This window comes from Arachis hypogaea, chromosome 5 (assembly GCF_003086295.3).
Source record: "Arachis hypogaea cultivar Tifrunner chromosome 5, arahy.Tifrunner.gnm2.J5K5, whole genome shotgun sequence".
Lineage (NCBI taxonomy): Eukaryota > Viridiplantae > Streptophyta > Magnoliopsida > Fabales > Fabaceae > Arachis > Arachis hypogaea.
In genome coordinates this window covers 92,266,271-92,286,308 of record NC_092040.1, presented here as the reverse complement: position 1 = coordinate 92,286,308, position 20,038 = coordinate 92,266,271, and the positions used below count along the sequence as shown (strand labels likewise).

Sequence of the window (20,038 nt, the reverse complement as noted above, 5' to 3'; positions counted from 1 at the left end):
ATGTTTTCTAGACCCCACCTAATTATTACACGTGTCAAACATGTATATAAAGTTATAAACTTAGCTACTCCAACAAATTTAGACTGGTTGATTGATTAACTCGTTCTTCCGTTAAAATAGGTGTTTAGAATTTGAATTTTGTTTTGTACATATTATAATTTATTAACCAATAATAAACTTTTAAACCAAACTTAAATTCACAACAAAATAATTCTTAACTTATTAAATTAAAAAATACCATAAACAACTGAAAAATAAAAAACTTGGCTACTCTAAATACTGTCAATCTTATCTTGAGGTTTTCAACTCAAGAAACTCAATCTAAGTTGGGGATTTAATTTCTTCTCCTAATTGATTGGAAAAAGAGTTATATTACAACACATACTTAACATAAAATTATGAAAAATGTTTGGATGTCAATATTATTATTTTCTGAAAAAAATTGTTTAGAGTTGGTTCAATTGTTTAAATACAAAATAAAATAAAATAATTAATTATTTAATATTTTTTAAAAAGATTTAATTTATATTTTATTTATAATTTATTAAAATCTGAATTGATGGATATACTACTTTAAATAGATGTATTATATGACATTTAATTATTTTGCTTAGTTAAATTAATAGATGGGATTAGTTGTTGTGGGGCTAGGCCTAAAAGACCAGTGAGACCTATGATTATTGGAAAAGCATGTATGTGGTCTTAATCATTAGAATTTTTAGAACTAACAAATTACTTTGTGGCCATTGATGTCCCACCATTGCACTATGCAAAACCCAAACAGAAGAAGCCTGGGATCCTCTATTTTCACCTTAAGGAACCCATGTACATGTGTTAGTATTCAAAGTTTTAAAAATCGAATCCGTTATCCAACTAATGGGATTACATGTTTAAAGATTTAAAAATTTAACTGATGTTCATTTAAGAATTAAGATTGAACTGAATAATATATTTATGCATAAAATATATAATTTAAAAAAAGTATTTTTTTATAATTATTTTAAATCGGTTAGGTATTAAATTAAAAAACCTGCTGTATTCGTTCAACCCATTAACTGATTTTTTAGATTTTCAACCAGTTTGCTATCAAGCGGTTTTTTTTATAAATCGGGTTTAAATGGGTCCAATTAATTGGTTCAATTCGGTTCTCAAAATCATACTTAAGCTTAGTTTGGTAAAGTTTTATTTTTTAATAATAGTTTATAAAAGTTAACTTTTAAAAGATGACTTTTTTAAAAATTGTAGCATTTATGTTTAGTAAATCAAATTAAAAATGGTGGAAACTCAGGTGCAGTTGACTTTACGTGAAGTTGATACCTGAGAGCCGTTAGATAATTTGACTGATTTGACTAAATTTTCATCTAACGACTCTCAGGTATCAACTTCACGTGAAGTCAACTTCACCTGAGTTTTCACCATTAAAAATAGCTTTTAATAAACATAAATAACAACAATTACATTTGATAAAATAGTTTTTAAAATTTAAAAATATTATAATAGACATAAATACAAGTATTAAATTTGAAAATTAGTTAACATATGAGATTATATTAGACTTTTAAATTTTGAAAAATACAAGCCAACTTTAAAAAACTATATCTTAGATGCTTTCAAAAGTAACACGATCTTTTAAAAGCTGCAAAGATAAGCATATGATCTTTCAGTAGTGCTACGTTACCAACTTTTTATCTGCCAAAATCTGCCAACTTGAATTGGGCTGGATATGAAGCCCATCTACTAAATAAAGACACATCTAAGTTAATCATGGTTTAATCCTAATTTATCACGTGTTGGTGATAGTTGGCAGACTCTCTCTTGGTAACGTATACTTTTCCATGATCTTTTTAATTTACCAGACATAAAATAAAGAGTTTGAACTTTTAAAAAGCACGAAAAACTGTTCGAAAAACTGTAGCGAACCAGGTCATAGGGTGTATATATAGGTGGTTTGATGAGAATTGTTGCTAGGCTTGCATGAAAACTAGAGGGTGGTTAGAAACAGCAAAAGTTGAATGTGATGTCTCAAATTGGTTCCAATGAATGAGAGAGTAAAGTAATAGAAAATTTGATTTGTGAAAAACAAAAACATGGGTGTGGGGTGTCCCTCTTCTCGGTGAAAAATTAGAGAGAAATAAATCTTAGTTGGAATTTTGAAGATTGATTTGTTATTGGAAATGAATAACATGAACGTGGTACAAGTCAGGTTCACGTGTGTGCATGTGAATGCTTCTTCCAATTTTGTTCCCGCCAATCATAATATAAACTTATTAATTTGGAGTTTCCACATTCTATGCTGCTTTTTCCCTCAACTAACTCCCATGTGACTTTTTTCGAATTGTCAAGTGTGATTCCTCTCAAATTTTTGTAACGCTTTTGTTTTCAGAGAGTTTTCAAAAATTAAAAAAATTTAAGTTTTATGATTTAAAAAATAAGAAGTTTAATTATTCTTTTAGCAATTCGATCCGTAACATTCTTTCAATTATTTCCCAAATAAAGAGGTTTAATTAACATGTTCATGTCCATTCTATAAACATCAAATTCATTGGTTGCAAAACAAATTCATGATCTTATTTAGAGTTTTAAGTTTTAATCTTAAGAAGAAAAAAAGAGTCTCATGATTATTCAACTCAAGAAAAAAAAAATGGAAATCGTATTTTAAAGTAGATAAATTTCTAAATAACACGGTACAAATATTAGAAATAGAATTTTCCCTTCAATGATATAGATATATGAGAAAAAATATATAAAAATGAATATTATAAGTATCACTTTTGTACAACTTCTTTTATATTAAAAATTATTGATGAAAATGAAAAAAAAAATCTTTTACATTATAAAAAATGTAAAAAATGTATAAAAAATAACTTAAATATCCGTGCGATATAAGTTTATTCATTAATCAAATATATAAGTAGAAATGATGATAGTAAACTCAGGATCACAGCGATGCACTACATATAAATATAAATAAATCAATCATTGTAGTTATCAATGTTAATAAAAATATTCATGCAAATAATATTGGTCTTGGAATTTTGGACCCTAATTTGGCCCTATCTAAGAACAAAGGATGGGATATGGCTCCAAACTTTGACCCATTTTGACGCCCTGACCATCCACGAAGCACTCTGCTATCAAATGATATTTGTAAACCTATTTTATTTAAATTTATTTATAGTAGATTATTTTTGGTTCGCAACTCATCTAAATTGTTTTTATAATTAAGTTATTTATTTTAAATAATAATAATAGAAAACATTTTTCAGATGCAAAAAATAAATTTTCTATATTTTAAATTAGGGTTTTTCATCCAACAAAAAAATTACATAATTTTTTTAAATTGATTTGATAATCCGTGTCCTTTAACTGTATATATTATATAATTTTGTATTTTTTAATACTATTCAAAAAAAAATATTTTGTAAAATTATATACATAAAATCTACACATTAATTTATTTTTTTGATCTTTTATGAACCATATACATCAAAATTAAAGATGCATGTAAGTTCTTAAAAGATAAAATTTTATCCTAATTAATCGATTTTATTGAGAAAGATTCTTTTCTTAGACAAAAAAATTGATAATAAAATATCGAATTAATTTATTGGCCTTACAATATATCATAATATGAAAGATAAGAATAAAAATTTGTATCTGTTTATAAATTTTATGAACTAATGAATAATGCCCAAAATAATAATTTATGATACTAAAAATTATGACATATTATTTTGTACGACATTTTTAAATTGAGCGTTTAATTTTTTATATATGGTAATGGCCACTTTCGGCTAATTTTTTTTTTGTTATGGAAAAAAAAAGTGGTGATATACTTTAACATGGTAATTTTTGGTGTTTTTCAAAATTGTGGGAGTACACAAATCGCTGGGTCCGATTTCTGTACTTAAAATTTTTTAATTTTTTTTTAACACAAATCCCTGGCACCGATTTGTGTACCTCCCAGAAATCGGTGGCACCGATTTGTATACCTCCCAGAAATCGGTGGCACCGATTTGTGTCTCCCAGAAATTGGTGGCACCGATTTGTGTACCTCTCAGAAATCGGTCCCACCGATTTCTGCTTCTCTAGTTAAACGATCCCACATTTGAGTAAAACATCCCAACAATCCACATTTACGAAAAACACCGCCACCACTCCAATATTAAAAATAAAAAATTCGCCACTTTCATCGTTCATAGGTGGTAAAATTAAATTACAAATATTCAAATTACAGCAGCTTTTTTACGGGAGAGGGAGGTTTAATTTCTTTCTATCAATTAAGAAAAAGAGATAAAGGGAAACCAATTAAAAATTACCTAAAAAAATTAGTGTGAATTTTTTAGCAAGAAACATTCACAAAATGAACGGAAGCATGTGGTGTAGGAATGGGTAGACAAACTATCTAATTCTATTGTCTCGTTCCCTCAATAATTGAATTATTATTTCTTTCTACAGGTCAATGACAATTGGCAAATGAAATTTAAAAAATGGATATTTTTGTTCCTAAATATGGATTAGATTCGACTAAGGATGTTTGGATAAGTTGTGAAATTTAATTAATTCAATCATAATATATATTTTTTCCTTTTAATTAGTTATAAATAAATAAAACTAATTTCTCGTTGCTTGTTTTCAACTTATTTTGGGTGTTTTAGGATTAATTATGGATTAATAATAATTAATTCAGCAGTGCAATTTTAAAATATAATAGAAATTTGACTTCATATGGGAAACTAGATAGTTATAGCCTATTCAATATTTAGGAACCTTATTTTTATTTGTTTTAAAACACTTTGCAATACTCTATGTTATTTATTCTTTCATAATATCAACAAATAATTGATTATCTCTTCAAGTAGTATTTTTAATTTCATCGTTATTATCCTATAAAAAAAATCATCATTATTATCTTACAATTGTGAGGGAGATATATAAATGCAAGTATAATTGTACATTGTAGGTTCGGAAAAATATATATACACAGTTAGTAAGGTTAAAGTCGTGTGAAAACCAATTTAAATTAATCGAGTGATTAGTTCGTTTATTTGTTTAAATAAATATTAAATGTTTAAATTTTAGCTTAAGAATTTAAATTCATAATAAAAAAATTATATTAATATAATTTTATATAAAAAGCTACTATAAATAGAGAATAATGTGACAATATTTTAACATATTAAATTCTAATATACTAGAAAAGAAGTAATTTTTATTCATTTATTTAGGGACCTAGCTATGTAACAAGGTGCATATTACAATGAAAAGGAAAAATAGTAAAGAGATAAAAATTTTATTTTGATATATTGTTAGATATTTATTTAAGATAATGTGTTATTTTATTTTTATTTATTAATTTCTTAAAATAAATTATACAATTTTCTATATTCTCTTTACACAAAAATCTCCTTATCATAGAAATTTTCATGTAATAAATTCTTGTAAACATTTTAGAGGCTATATCTACCATTTTTTCTTGAATGGCCCATGATGATTTACAAGTCATGGTTTATAGAGAGATAGAAAGCATAAACTATAGTGTCCCATAACACTACCAGCCACAACATAACCCATTTTCCCTTCAAATAATTTTTATATTGAAAAAAGCATTAAAAATTTTGAAAGAAAAAAACAAAGACACAAAGGAGAACTTTGGCTTTTTAGAGGGAAACATCCACTAAGATAAGGGAATGCCCTTACATTTTATTATTTTATTTGCTCATCAAGTTTGCTGGCTGCATTTTCTCTAATGTTCATTCCACTTGGCCAAAGATCCAAAACTAATCCCCAAAAAAAAAAAAAAAAAAAATAAAATTATTTAAAAAAAAAACATAGAATTTAGAAACAATAAATAATGAAAATTCCTACCACAAAAAGTACATATTATTATATGACTTTAAGTTGAAAATATAATCAATGAATAAATTTATACAAATATTCAATATTGTATTACCTAATTTCAAAAATATTTTCCTTTTATAAAAAAATATTATACAGTTATTTAATTATATTTTTATATTTAAATAATGACCATTTAAATATTAAATTTAAAGTAGATTTAATTATTTCATCGGTCTCTATAGTTTCATCAAATTTTCAATTAGGTCTCTATACTTTTTTTTAATTGAATCTCTATGCTATATCAGATTTTGTAACTAAATTCCTATCGTAACAAAAACGTTGAAATTAACAAAATATTCTGTTGAACTATAAAGAATATTCAGTCGAATGTTAGACATATTCGTTTTGTTTAACAGAATATTTTGTTAATTCCAATATTTTTGTCACAACAGGAACTTAATTACAAAATCTGATATGATATGGAGACTTAATAAAAAAAAGTATAAGAACCTAATTAAAAATTCAGTGAAATTATAGGAATTAATAAAGTAATTAAATTTTAAAATTAAATATTTTTCACAATAGCACAAATAATTTTTTACAATAATATTACATTAAAATTAAATAAAAAATAAATCTTAATAAATGACGATATAAATATATCAAAATTAAACTTTTACTATCATCACAAAACAAAAATAGTTACAAATTATGATGGTTTTTTTTACTATTGTTACATCAAAGTGTTATTTGTTTAGTGCATTCTTTATGGATCCGATCTGAGAAAAGAGAACAGAGAGCGAGAGTGTGTTCACTTCAGTGTTTCACTCTTGTTCACTGCTGCACAAAGACACACCAAAGTTACTCCACTTTCTTGCCGTTTTTTTTTTCTTTTTTTTTTGGGGGTGCTTTTTTCTTAGCATGCCCACATGCTCCTTTTACCTCTCCACCTTCTTTCTCCACATTGTCATGAACAAATCAAACTACATTTCTCGCTCTTCATTTGCATTACCATTTCTCTACTCTGATCAGGTTCTTCCTCTCTCTCTTTCTCTCTGTTCTTTCTTTATAGGGTTGGTTTTTTTTATTATTTATTCATTTTTTAATGCGCTGTGGTTGAAGGAGAATCAAAGAAAGATCATTGGGACTTATAAAGAATCAAACTTTTCAATTGGGGTGTTGTGTTTTTGTTCATATAAGTGTTGTTGGTTCTGAATGATGAGTGGGTTCTTGGGAAACATGTAAAAAAAGCTTGAACCTTTTACTGTCTCTGGGAACCCCTTTGAGTTTTTCTTTCTGCTTGATGAAGTTGTTGAGTTGATTGTGTTTTATGATGTAAAAAGTTCCATTTGGGGTGATTTTCCCACTGAATGTGTTATTCTTGAAGATTATGTCATGCTTTCTTTTTGTTTTTTGCTTGTTCAAAATCCATTCTGTGTTTGCATATTAGTAATGTCTGTTATTTCAATCAGCATAATCATTGATTTACGTTTTAATGGTGTGCAGGAGATTCTGTAATTAAAGGGCTTTTTGGATGATCAGATATTGATTAATTCACTGAGCTGAGTTGAAGTTTCAATTTCAAGCTTTTGTGTTCATAGTTTCTTCATGGAGTCACCTGCAGATGGAGTAGTAGAGTCTTTATCAGAGGTTCAGAATTCAGTTTCTGTTGCACAGCAGCATGATCCTCCTTCTACATCCGGGACTCCCCGTCCTACGCGGCCTCCCTTAAGACCATCTCGGAATCATGTTCATGGGCCTTCTTCCATGCCCCATTCGGCCAGTCACCACCATAGTCACGGATCAAAGTCCATCATCCATCATCAAAACACCTATGTAGTTAATCAGAAGCATTCCTATTTGGAGGGTGAAAATGCGGACCATGAAGGATTGCCTTCAAAATCTTGCATCAAGCAATCATTTGACGATTCCAAGACTTGTGATTCAAGTGTCATATTCGAATCTGACATTGACACTTCCATCTCAGGTCCGTCAAGACGAGCCGTTGGTAATCACAGCAGGAGTTACTGCCCATCAGAGGTTACTTTTTATGCAAGTCCTCAGAATAGTTGCTATGCTGCTACTGTCTATTCGGAAGCTAAACAAAGTTTCACCTATACTGAAATTAGTGAGTGTGGTACTAGTATTGATAAGTCACTAGAAAGTGGCATTGAGGTTGCGAATTCCTGTGATTTTAATGAGAGTAGGAAGACCAGCATCTGCAGGGCGAGTACTGGGAGCGATATCAGTGATGAGAGCAGCACCAGTAGCTTGAGTAGCGCTATGTATAAACCACATAAGGCGAATGATAAACGGTGGGAAGCAATTCAGGCCATCCGAGCGCGGGATGGTATGTTGGAGATGAGACATTTCAGGTTGTTGAAGAAATTGGGACGCGGAGACATTGGAAGTGTGTATCTAGCTGAACTGAGCGGCACGAGGACTTCTTTTGCCATGAAAATAATGAACAAGACAGAGCTAGCGAATCGCAAGAAGCTTGTGAGGGCTCAGACTGAGAGAGAGATATTGCAGTCCTTAGATCATCCTTTTCTGCCCACATTGTATACACATTTTGAGACTGAGACATTCTCCTGCTTGGTAATGGAGTTCTGCCCTGGTGGAGACTTGCATGCACTCAGGCAAAGGCAACCCGGGAAGTATTTCTCGGAGCACGCTGTCAGGTTAGCAATCACAATTCCTTTTTATGCTTGCTGTGTTGGATTGTATCCATGTATCAAAATGCAGGCTCCTATACCTAAAGCCACAATCAGCAAACCCGATATTAGCTGATTCTGTATTAGATTTATGAACTCAATTGTTCCACAGTTAGGGTTTTCGATGTACCTCTAATCACTCCAGTCCCTATTTGTAGCGAAACATGGTTCGCTAGTTTTATAACTAACCAAGTTGATTTGTTTTCTTATGGCCTTATTGTTGGAAAAACTCATGGATATGTTCCTCTTTATTTTACTTATTGCCTTTATGGTTAGTTGATTACTCTATCTCTATGCTTTCTGTTTTCCCAGAATTGTTACATTCTGATTCCATTAGAGTTCGGTTTTAATCGATTGTTGCTTTTGGTGAAAGTTTTACACTGTTTCCAAATCATGTTATTGTGGCAATACATGAATGGATAATAGTACAAACAAATTCTTTTTGTTGACAATTGATAAAAAATGATGAACTCATATACCAATTAATTGGCCTCTCTGACAGCTTGCTTGATATGTTAATTTCTCATTATTGAAACATGTATCCAACTTATGACAAATAGATTAATTTTGCTGGTGTATTGGTTTCTAGTTATATCTTTAATGATCACTCTATTTATAAGTTGATGAATCTTTGAATGCAGGTTTTATGTGGCAGAAGTTCTCCTTGCTTTGGAGTATTTACATATGCTTGGGATCATCTACAGAGACCTTAAACCCGAAAACGTGTTGGTGAGGGAAGATGGTCATATAATGCTGTCGGATTTCGACCTCTCTCTAAGGTGCACGGTCAGTCCAACTCTTGTAAAGTCATCAAACTCTATCTTGGAGACGAAGACCTCAGGATACTGCATTCAGCCTTCTTGCGCCGAACCGACTTGTTCAATGCAGCCAGACTGCATCCAACCGGCATGCTTCTCGCCTCGATTTCTTTCCAGCAAATCCAAGAAAGGAAAGAAGTACAAGCCAAAGAATGACATGCATCATCAGGTGACCCCTCTTCCGGAGCTTATTGCCGAGCCAACAAATGCCAGATCGATGTCCTTCGTTGGTACACACGAGTACTTGGCTCCTGAGATCATTAAGGGCGAAGGGCACGGCAGTGCTGTGGACTGGTGGACATTTGGGATATTCCTATACGAGCTCTTGTTTGGGCGGACACCCTTCAAGGGCTCGGCCAATCGAGCAACGCTGTTTAACGTTGTTGGCCAGCCCTTAAGGTTTCCAGAGTCTCCAACTGTCAGTTTTGCTGCCAGGGACTTGATTAGGGGCTTACTCGTGAAAGAGCCTCAGCATCGTCTTGCCTATAGACGTGGAGCCACCGAAATCAAACAGCATCCATTCTTTCAGAATGTTAACTGGGCGCTGATCCGGTGCGCGAATCCTCCTGAGGTTCCACGACTCGTTAAACCAACCCCAGTTGAGATGGACCCTGGTTTGAACCCTTCTGGTAATTATTTAGACATTGATTTCTTTTGATCCTAATGTTGTGTTTTTGTGGCTGTTTCTTGGTCCATTGTTCTTTTCCTTTGCAATAAGAACTGCATTGGTCCATTTTAAACATACATTGCTCACCACTTCTAATTGTTCATCATAAAAACTGCTGTAAGAAAATTCCAATTGCCCTTGAAGTGAGGATCAAAGTTTCTGTTCTCGTTTGTTTCAGTTTCCCCTTTTGTTAATTTTATTTTATAACAATGTTAAGAAAAGTTTATGTTACAATCACATAATATAAATAATCTTCAAAGTAGACTAATTCTATATACCAATCGTTAATCCAAAAGCATTCAAACACAAGCTTTTCTTTTTGGTTGAATGAATAGGATCCATCCATTGATGGTCCTAGTCTTTGTGACAAATGACTAGTCATGAACCTAAACCTTGGTCTCTAGAAACTTGAAAAAAGAGTATGCTTCCCCCAAAAAGAGTTTTATGTTAACATAACATTTAAAAAAAAAAGATTAGCAGAGGTTAAGGACCGGCAAGACTCTTGCTATAACACACCATGCTCCATTATGGGTTATACGTAAGAGCATGCGTCATATATATATGCTTAACAAATTTTGTTGATTTATATACGCATGCCAAGAGTGACAATTTTTATTCTTGGTCAAAATTAACTAGTCTATTCTATGTATATCAACTAAATAGTAGAATATTCGTAATAAATTAAAATACCTAAACGTTTTAGTTTTACTCTAATCACTAATCAGTAATCAATTTAGGGAGCGAATAAGAATGTTCGATTGACGGACCCAAATCATTTTTTAATTATAAAATTATAAATATAAAGATGTAACGTGTACTCGACTTTGTTGAACAAATGAAATGATGCTATTACCATAATACCATCATCATACAAGCTTGATTATGTAAGAGATTAAAATTTTTATGCCATACTTGAGCCTTAAAATTATTTCAACCGCTTGAATTTAAACAGTTACACACTGTAATTTGATCTAATAATATTTAAAAGATCTTATTTTTGTCTTAACCGTTACCTTTCTTCATCAAGTGCTAATCACATAATATGTTAAACGTTAAATGAAAATTTATGTATAGTTTAAATTGATAGTTGAAAGACATAAAATAACAATTTAACTAAATTTATTAAATTATTTAATAATTTTTTACTATTAATTTCATATAAATTAACACATCTAAGTTTTCACTTTTCACCTAAATATTAATATTTCAAATCTTGCTATTTAATATTTCACCTTATCATGTTGTAATGACTTTTTTAATCTTAAAATGAAAAATAGCTATATATTATATTATATTCATACAAACAAATTCACTTTATATAATTTTATTTCTCAAAATTTGCATGAATATTTAGATATTTTAAGGGAATATTAATGTTGACAGACCAGTGCAGCAGAAGTTAAGTAATCATGTGACCGGAAAGTTCTAACTTCTTAAATGGAATTTGTTCTTTATAGTTTTAATTTTTTGAATTATTTGTTTTCAGTTACCTGCACCCCACGCAATTTTTTTTTTCTATTAGTTTTTTACGGTATTTTTCAATTTGGTAGGTTAAGGACTAATTTACTGCAGTACTAAACTTTATTTAAAAATTTGTCGTTAATTAATAGATTGCTACATGCACAAGGCGAAATTCAAATATCCACACTTGTTTAAATAGACTAATAAACTACCTACTAGACCAACCCAACCTAGTTTGCACCGTACGCAATTCTATTCATTCACCAAAGCGCGTTAATAACATAGCATATAAATTTGTATTGTATTTGGTCAAAAGTCAAATCCCCAGAGAAATTTACCTATATTTAATATGTTATTACATTGTTAATATATGGAGCCTAAAAACAGGGAAATACTTATGTCCTCTAGAAGGAAGAAAACTTCTTTTTTTTTTTTACATCCATCTCGCTCTCACGCCATCAAAGCATTTTTATTGGAACTTAATATAATAAAAGCTAAAACATAATAAGAAAAACCTGTATATAAAAGATCATAAAAATACTGTAAATATTTTAAAATTAGTTATTAAAATCATCATTATATATTTATATATAAATATATTTATTATTTAAATTATTTTTAATATATATTTTATATGAATTAATTTTTTAAAATAAAAAATTAATAAAATAATAAAATAATATTTTAATTACCGTTAAATCAAAATATTAAAATACAAATAAAAAATAATTAAAACATTATTTTATTATTTTATTATTATTTTTACTTTAAATGATTTTTTTTATTTTATATTTTAATATATATTTTATACCAATAACTAACTTTATAATTGTTGATTTTAGTAATTAATTTTTTAAAATATTAACTAAATTTTAGTATAACACCCAATTAATAAATTTTATAGTATTTTCTAAAATTTTAAGGACGAAATAATTCACAAAAAATATATCATACTTTTAATATTTAAATGTATAATATTTAGAGAACATATCATTAATATACAAAGAAGTGTATTATTTTGTCTCTAAAATTTTAAAAAATACTTTAAAATTTAATAACTAAATATTACACTAAAATTTGGTCAATATCTAAATATTTTTACAAATTTTAATATATGTTTGGACTGTTGAAATATTATTTTAGTAAATTCTGTGATGTTTATAATTTTAGTGTCGAATTTATCGAATTTGTCTTTTATGGTAAATTTTAAATATTAAAAAATTATTTATTTTTATATTTTTTAATTTAAATATTTATTTTTGTCTCTTTTTAATAAATTAGACAAATGTATATAAGCACCATAACATACGCCTATTATTTTATAACAAGTTGATGTCATGTTAATTTTTTTGAATCAATCCATTTTATTTATAACAAGTAGATGCCATGTGGATCAATTAACAGTAACTTGCTAGTTGCTACTTGAATTATTATCATATATATGAATGAATGTACCCAAAAAAAAAGAAACTAAAGAAAAGAAGGGAAAAGAATTTGATTGATTAAAAAAATTTACTAATATAAACGCCATGAGACTGAATAGGCATGTGCGTTGACTTTGACAGAATCAGGGGGAGCGCGTGAAGTTCATTGGCGGCGGTTTTAGCGAACCGTTACTTGAGCATAATTAAGGTCACTCAGCTGGCAGTTGGTACAGTGAGTCTAAGTCACTTTCTTCATTGCGTCTAAGCTCAGGTTTTTAAATAAATAAAGAACAGAAGCTCTTAACCTACGCATATATGCGCATTGCGCACTCATGACGCTAACTCTAACTCATAATATCTCCGCTCTTTTCAGAGTCCGCAACCATTTCTCACTTCTCGCTCCCATTTTCTCTCTTAACAGAAACACTCACACTCTTCTCCCAAACACCGTTGCGTTCATGGCTTCCGCCGACGTCGACGCCAAGAGCGGCTTCACGCGGCCGGAGATGTACAAGGAGAACCTTGCTGGCACCGTCGAAGCCTACGACCGCCACGTGTTTGTCTGCTACAAGAACCACCACTCCTGGCCGGCGCGTCTCGAGGCCTCCAAAGACGATCCGTTCTTGAAGGGCGTTGGATCGGCTTTTAAAGCTCGCAAGAAGGAGCTCTCCAAGGTTTGTGCGGCGTCGTTTTCGTTTTTCACTTTTATGCTGCGATTCTTCGTTTGCGGTTATTTTGATTTTTTTTTGTGTTTGTGTTTGTAGACGAAGATCACAGTATGCGAATCGCGTGAGGATGCTGGTTTATCCGACGGTGACGTGTTGCTTTTCCCGGAGATGATTAAATACAGGTGAAACTTTGCTGCTTGAATTATTAGGAGTCCGGTTCTGGTTGTTCCTTATGTTGTATCGATTGTTTTTCTCGATAGCTTCAAGTTGCGGTTACGTGTTGATTAAGAAAAATTTACTTATAATTAGGGAAACCTATGGTTTATGAGAACTTCGAAAAGTACAAATGTAATTGCGAACGGCAAATCAAGTTAAACTTAGACTAATATAGCTAATCGCTTGATGTATATTAGGATCTGGTGCTGGATTCTGCTTCTGTAGTTCTCCTTTAGCTTTCTGCAAGTGCCAGATTATTAAAATTACTGATATTAGCAAAGTATGTGGTTGATGAGATTTATGAGATTTTCGAAAGTACAATATTATGGTTTCTGAACAGCAGTTTAAATTAGACCAGCTTAGAATAATGATTTGTTGAAGTATTACTTGTTTATGTTACCACCATTTAACTAGTTCAATGGTTCGATGCTTATTCTCATTGAGCAAGGTTTTGAATTTGGGACTTGCTCTTATTCTCATTAACCTAGGTTTTGAATTTGAGTCTTGCTCTTGTAGATGGAAAATGTAGTGATTATAGATTTTACCAGCTGCTTGAGCTAAAATAGTTGGAGGTTTTCGATGCTGTTGTTTAGACAACGAGAAAAACACCCTTCTACTTAAGCTTTGGAAAAATATAATAACCATTCAAATGCTTCTATGTTGTGATTTTTGAGACATTTAAAAGTACAATACTGAGTTTGTGAAGTTTAATTTAAAGTAAACTGTAACTTATGCAAGTATTTAGTTGTACCAGAATGTCTATATGTTAAATTGTACCTTTGAATTTGTATATTCAGACCTTTCCCTCTGTTGCTTCTGAGGTTTTTTTCTCTCTTTCAATTGTCAGGAGGTTGAATGAATCAAATGCTGATAGCTTTTTTGATGATGTTCTGCTGGGTGGCAAACCATGGACTGCTGGTGTGCAGGATGGGTTGACTGGTTCACATATTTTTGTATGTGCTCATGGAAGTCGTGATGTGAGATGTGGTGTTTGTGGACCAGTTCTCATCGAGAAGCTTAATGAGGAAATTGAACTCCGCGGGCTGAAGGAACAGATATCTGTTTTGGCTTGTTCTCATGTTGGTGGCCACAAGTATGCTGGGAATGTAATTGTTTTCAGTCCAGGGCCAGATGAGAAAATCACGGGTCACTGGTGAGATCTCAGACTCGTATATGATGTATCCTCCAATTTCGAAGGAATTTAGTGCTTCATGTTTCATTGTAGCTTTTAATGTTATTATTTACAGGTATGGCTATGTTACTCCTAATGATGTGCCTGCACTGTTGGACCAACATATTGCAAAGGGAATGGTCATACAAAAATTATGGAGGTTTGTACATTTATTCTGCATTTTCTATTTGATGATAATTTAATGTGACGGATATGTTATTTTATTGTTTATACAGATGGACAGAAAAAAAAAAAGGAAAAAAAAACACCTATGTTCTTTAGATTTACAAAGTAACCTGTAATTGGTTCATGAATTGTGGGTATAGACTTACTAAGATGGTTGTTGAGCATAGCCATATATACATATCTGGGAGGTGAATGGTTGTAGACAACAACTTCCTTCTAATTATCAGATGTGTTTTATGTTCTTTATCCTATTAGTTACGTTCTATTTTCAACCCCACTATTGAATAAGCCTGTGTTTGTCAAGCAAACTTAGAAAAGTGATTTCCATAATTCTGTTCAAATTTTTTGTTTCCTTTCTTTCCCTAAATGTCAGATTGCCAGCTGGCATTAAAATTAATAAAAAACTAACATTTTAATAATCTAGTCTAATTTTGTTATTACTTTCTGAGCCTTAAATTCTCTCCTTCGGTCTCAATTCTTCCATTTTTCTCTTGCTATGGTTCTTTTGAATTTTATGTGGTTTTCAACCTAAGTTGCTATATAAATAACTAGAGGAGAGAATTATTTGGTTGCTTTATTAAGTTGTTCATCATCTATGATATTGTTTGGTTGCTTGTTCATTTCGCTCATTGCATATGAAACTCGATCATTACAGTGGAAGATGACTTAATTTAACTATGGAAAATTTCATTAGGGGCCAAATGGGACCAGCTACTCAAGTTGCAAACGGAGGTGATACTGACACTGTCAAGCAGAATAATGTTGAAAGTAACAATCTGAGCAGCAACGTAAATGTAGGTGGTTGTTGCCAGGGTGTTAATGGGGTTTCTTGCTGCCAAACTGCAAATTTTGAGCAAAACAAAGGAATTGAAGAAACCACTGGAGCACATAAAAAGCAGGGGAGTGAAACATGTTTGAAATGGCCTGCCCTGCAGCAGCATAATATTATTACAGCAGCAGGTGTGCTTGGAGCTCTGGCAGCTATTGCTGTGGCGTACAGATTTTACCGAAGGTCAGGATGAAAAACGCTTTAATAATAAGTATTATATACTAGGTTGCTTGCGGTTTTATAATCCATAGTTCCATACCTTTTTTTGTAGAGAGGGTTTATAACCTTAAGAAATAACCGTGAGAACCAATTCCTACACAAGTCAGGTACTGTCTTCCTTTTGTTAAATGGGGAGATAGTAAAATCTAGTCAGAGATCTAGTAATGAATATTATATTTGTTACTTTTTCTACAGAGTTATGAGTTATATCTGTTTGATTATGTTGTATTTGGTACTAAAGCTGTCTGTTTCTATATTTGTGTGTGTACACTACTACCAAAAAATGTAGACACTGAATCGAACCTTTACTCATTTTGGATAAAAGAGCACATATACTGTATGATCTTTTGGTCTGCATTGTTTTTTTTTTCGGTCCGATACATTGGGCTATATGCAATATATTTGAGACTGCAACTGCTTGACCATCTCTAAAGCAAGGGAAAACTTGTGGGTTAGGATATATAGTTTTATAGCCACATTTTAATTCAAGGAACTGTCGGTGTCATCTCAAATACGAACATCCAAGTTGGCATGCGATCTTAGCCTAAATTCCCTTATTCATTCGGGCTTCTTGTTTTGTTCGTTAGCCTGAAGGGATGTTGATTCGTTTGTCCATTTGTTAGGAATTATATTATATAGTGGAAAGTAGCTTATGGTCACTCAGGTTCAAACTTTAAGAATTTGCTACTCACTATCAATATTGTTAGAAAATCATCAATCGAATAGGCACCGCCATAATCAAACTCGATACATATCAGATCACTAACCAATCTATGTACACAGAATGTTGTTAATTTTATACCGGCCTAGAGGACACCAATGCTTTCTTTTCTAGTTTCTTTTTTTTTTGGTCATGTTTCTTTTCTAGTTTCTAATGGAAGTCTTAGTCCTATAGGTGCTCCACACTGATAACGAAATGTTCAAAAAAGAAAAAACGGGTGATTCTGTACGGCATTATGACCTGAAGTCCCGAACCTTATGCCCGTCCCTATTTACTCAAGATTATGTGTTCAGCTTTGCAATCATCTCCTCCACTAAACGCAGCTTAGCATCAGCCAATTTCTCTCCATCTGCATCAATTTCTTCCATGATCCGCTCTATGAGCTCATGATTCATTTGTTTTTGTCTTGAACTATAATCGGAGTAATCCCTCAGAAGCAACAACAGTTCTCGAGCCATGTTCTTGGCTCTCCGCGTTCCATCTATGCTTAACTGAAGCAGTCCTGGCATCACTCCCTCTCTCAGAATCAAACCTCTGTATTTCTCTCTGCAACTTTGGCATATAAGGAAAAGTATACCAACTGCATGCTCTTTCCCTAGTGATGATCCATCTTCAATAGTCTCGACCAGTATCCGAATTGCCCCACCAACACTAGCAGCCTCACAAAGTGCACTCTCTGATGAAGAGACAATATTTTCGAGCAAACCAATCGCCTTTTCACCCAGCGGAGATGATTTCACAGAGTTGTGGACCAGTTCAAGCAATGAAAGTATAATGCCAGAAGCAACGATCAATGGAACAATCTCTTCGCAGGTTGAGAGGTTGTGGATTGTGGCCACAACATCAAGCTGTAACTGAATGTCACCGCTATTTACAAATTCAGCCAAGTGTTGTAGAGCACCGGATGAAGCAATTGCAACCTTATTTGCCTTGCAGGATGAGAGGGTTAGCATGGCTGCTACTGTCAATTGCACCACTGTTTGGCTTTGAGAGTGAAGGTGATTCAGCAGAACTGGCAAAGCTCCACACTTGATGATCCTTCTCTTGTTTCTGTACAAATTGTGATAGAAGATACCGGTGAGTCACTAACTGCTAAGGAAACTTTTGAAAGGCACTCTTACATCAGAAGGAAATTTTATGATTCTTCCTTTGTTTTTAAACATTACTTTATGCCAAAGATTAAAGAATCATGATGGTAGAATGTACTATTAACCAATGGCTAGCATTATTACCAAGAACATATTCCTTAGTCCCACAGACAAAAAAACAATCATGGGGTAGTTAAAAAGTTCAAACTTTTTAATCAACTCATTATACTATCTTGGGTTGGGTTTGTTTTATTTCATCTAGGTAATCCTCTTAATGAGAAATAATAATCTTTAGTAACCACTAACCAATGATTGTTCTTTTATAATTTACTCTTGATCTTGGAATTGTTCTTGGCTAAATGCAATCTTGAGAAAAGATTTCACAAGAACTGAAAGAAACTTGCATTGAATATTGAAGGCGAATGAACTAACCGTTCGCTGCCGAATGCAAGACTGAGTAGAGCACAGAGAGAAGCTTCAATGGCTTCATAGTCTTCAGAATGAAGCATGGAAACCAGAGGAACCAAGACTCCACTTTCTCCCAACTTGTGCCTTTGCTTACTACTAAATCTACTTAGCTCCATAGCTGCTTGAATTTGTGCATCTCTGTCACCATTCCAAAGGTTTTCCACAACCACTTTCTCCATTGAAGCTCTCTCGCTATCTCTAACTCTAACTCTGTTTCTTGTTTTGCTTTGTCTCACTCCAACGGTTCTTCTAAAACTTTGCTATGAAGTGGCTATTGTAGCATCAAGAGTGGTTGCTTGAAGAGGTAATGTAAACCTTTTGCGGGTATCCCAATCCATTGTTTCAGCTAGAAGCAACATACAATTCTTTTAGTCAGCTTTTTTTTTTCTTTCTCTTTGGTGCATGTTGTTGTTGTGAGTATAAAAAAACAATATCGATTCCTAAGAATGAATCTTTAACTTTCCTTATATGGAAGCAAACGCCGTCAGCTTTTGGAAGGTTAGATATTTTATTTATTTATTTTCTGGGTGTGAATATTTTTCTAGTGAGTTTGTGTCTCTCTATGTTAGGTTTGTAGGGTCTTAGAAAGAATGCTATACATTATAATTAATCCCTCTTGCTGGTCACGTTCTCAGCATTATTCTTTTCTTCAATAATGCCATATCCCTTGGGACCGTTCGTACTGTAGCTACTATTTATTTGTTTATTTATAAAATAATATTTTAGAAGGATCTTATTTTAAAAAGAAAGATTTTGGGATTTTCATTGATAATAAATGTATAGAAATTTGCTTTATCTATAAAATCTTTCCTCTTTTTATTGCTACAAGTGTACTAATAAGCAAAATTCTAAAAAATATAAATAGAAACACCTAAAAAAATGAAAAGAATAAGAAGGGCAACTGAGGAAGACAGGATAAATTAAAAAAGGTATATAATGGATATTTAAAATTTTAAATTGAATTGAAGGCTTGAAGCATAACATGTTTTTTTTAAATAATTTATTCTGTATCTATTTAGCTTTTACCTTTCATATTTGCTCACTTCCACGTTCATATTTATTAATCCGGTAATATAGTCTTATTTTACGTGCACTTCAACCCACCACCTCCCTCTTCCTCATTAGTCATTATATACTTCATCATTGTTCCAATATAGTAAATTCAAAGTAAAAGAGGGGACAAAAATTGTTTAGCTTGTTACACTTGGACGTATTCTCTGGCCAGCTTTTACAGTCAATAATCAAAATTAGGTTTCTTCACAATAAATTTAAAGGGATGTGTCTCAATCTTTTCTTATATATATATATATATATATAGTGCATTTTGGGGAATTATTCATTCCCTTAATAGTACAACCTATCCTTGCAATTAGTATAACTCATATAATTGGTATATGAATCAATTAGCCTATGAATCTAACAGAGTATAGGTATGGTTTAAAAAGATATGATTTTTTTTATTATTATTATTCTTTTGACGTGGATGTGTGTTGATAAAGATCAAAGTTGAAATAACAAGAAGCAATCATAAGATTCACCTGATAAAC

At 31.7% G+C, this 20,038-nt stretch overlaps 3 protein-coding genes across 3 annotated transcripts; 2 read left to right on the top strand and 1 right to left on the bottom strand.

Moving 5' to 3' along the window:
• Positions 1 to 6,620: 6,620 nt before the first annotated feature.
• On the top strand, positions 6,621 to 10,217 carry LOC112801931 (protein kinase PVPK-1). The gene is made up of 3 exons (XM_025844883.3): positions 6,621 to 6,873; positions 7,348 to 8,522; positions 9,197 to 10,217. Exons 2-3 carry the CDS (start codon positions 7,450 to 7,452, stop codon positions 10,029 to 10,031), a joined length of 1,908 nt encoding a protein of 635 aa, XP_025700668.1. The 5' UTR covers positions 6,621 to 6,873; positions 7,348 to 7,449; the 3' UTR covers positions 10,032 to 10,217.
• Positions 10,218 to 12,968: 2,751 nt separating this feature from the next.
• On the top strand, positions 12,969 to 16,554 carry LOC112801929 (altered inheritance of mitochondria protein 32). Its single transcript, XM_025844881.3, has 6 exons — positions 12,969 to 13,599; positions 13,690 to 13,775; positions 14,657 to 14,962; positions 15,057 to 15,140; positions 15,861 to 16,178; positions 16,267 to 16,554. Exons 1-6 carry the CDS (start codon positions 13,258 to 13,260, stop codon positions 16,277 to 16,279), a joined length of 1,149 nt encoding a protein of 382 aa, XP_025700666.1. The 5' UTR covers positions 12,969 to 13,257; the 3' UTR covers positions 16,280 to 16,554.
• Positions 16,555 to 16,879: 325 nt separating this feature from the next.
• LOC140184724 (uncharacterized) lies at positions 16,880 to 18,932 on the bottom strand. Its single transcript, XM_072237445.1, has 2 exons — positions 18,456 to 18,932; positions 16,880 to 17,985 (listed from the first exon to the last, which is right to left on the bottom strand). The coding sequence occupies exons 1-2, from the start codon at positions 18,668 to 18,670 to the stop codon at positions 17,217 to 17,219; spliced, it is 984 nt and encodes a 327-aa protein (XP_072093546.1). The 5' UTR covers positions 18,671 to 18,932; the 3' UTR covers positions 16,880 to 17,216.
• Between the last annotated feature and the right edge of the window lie 1,106 nt (positions 18,933 to 20,038).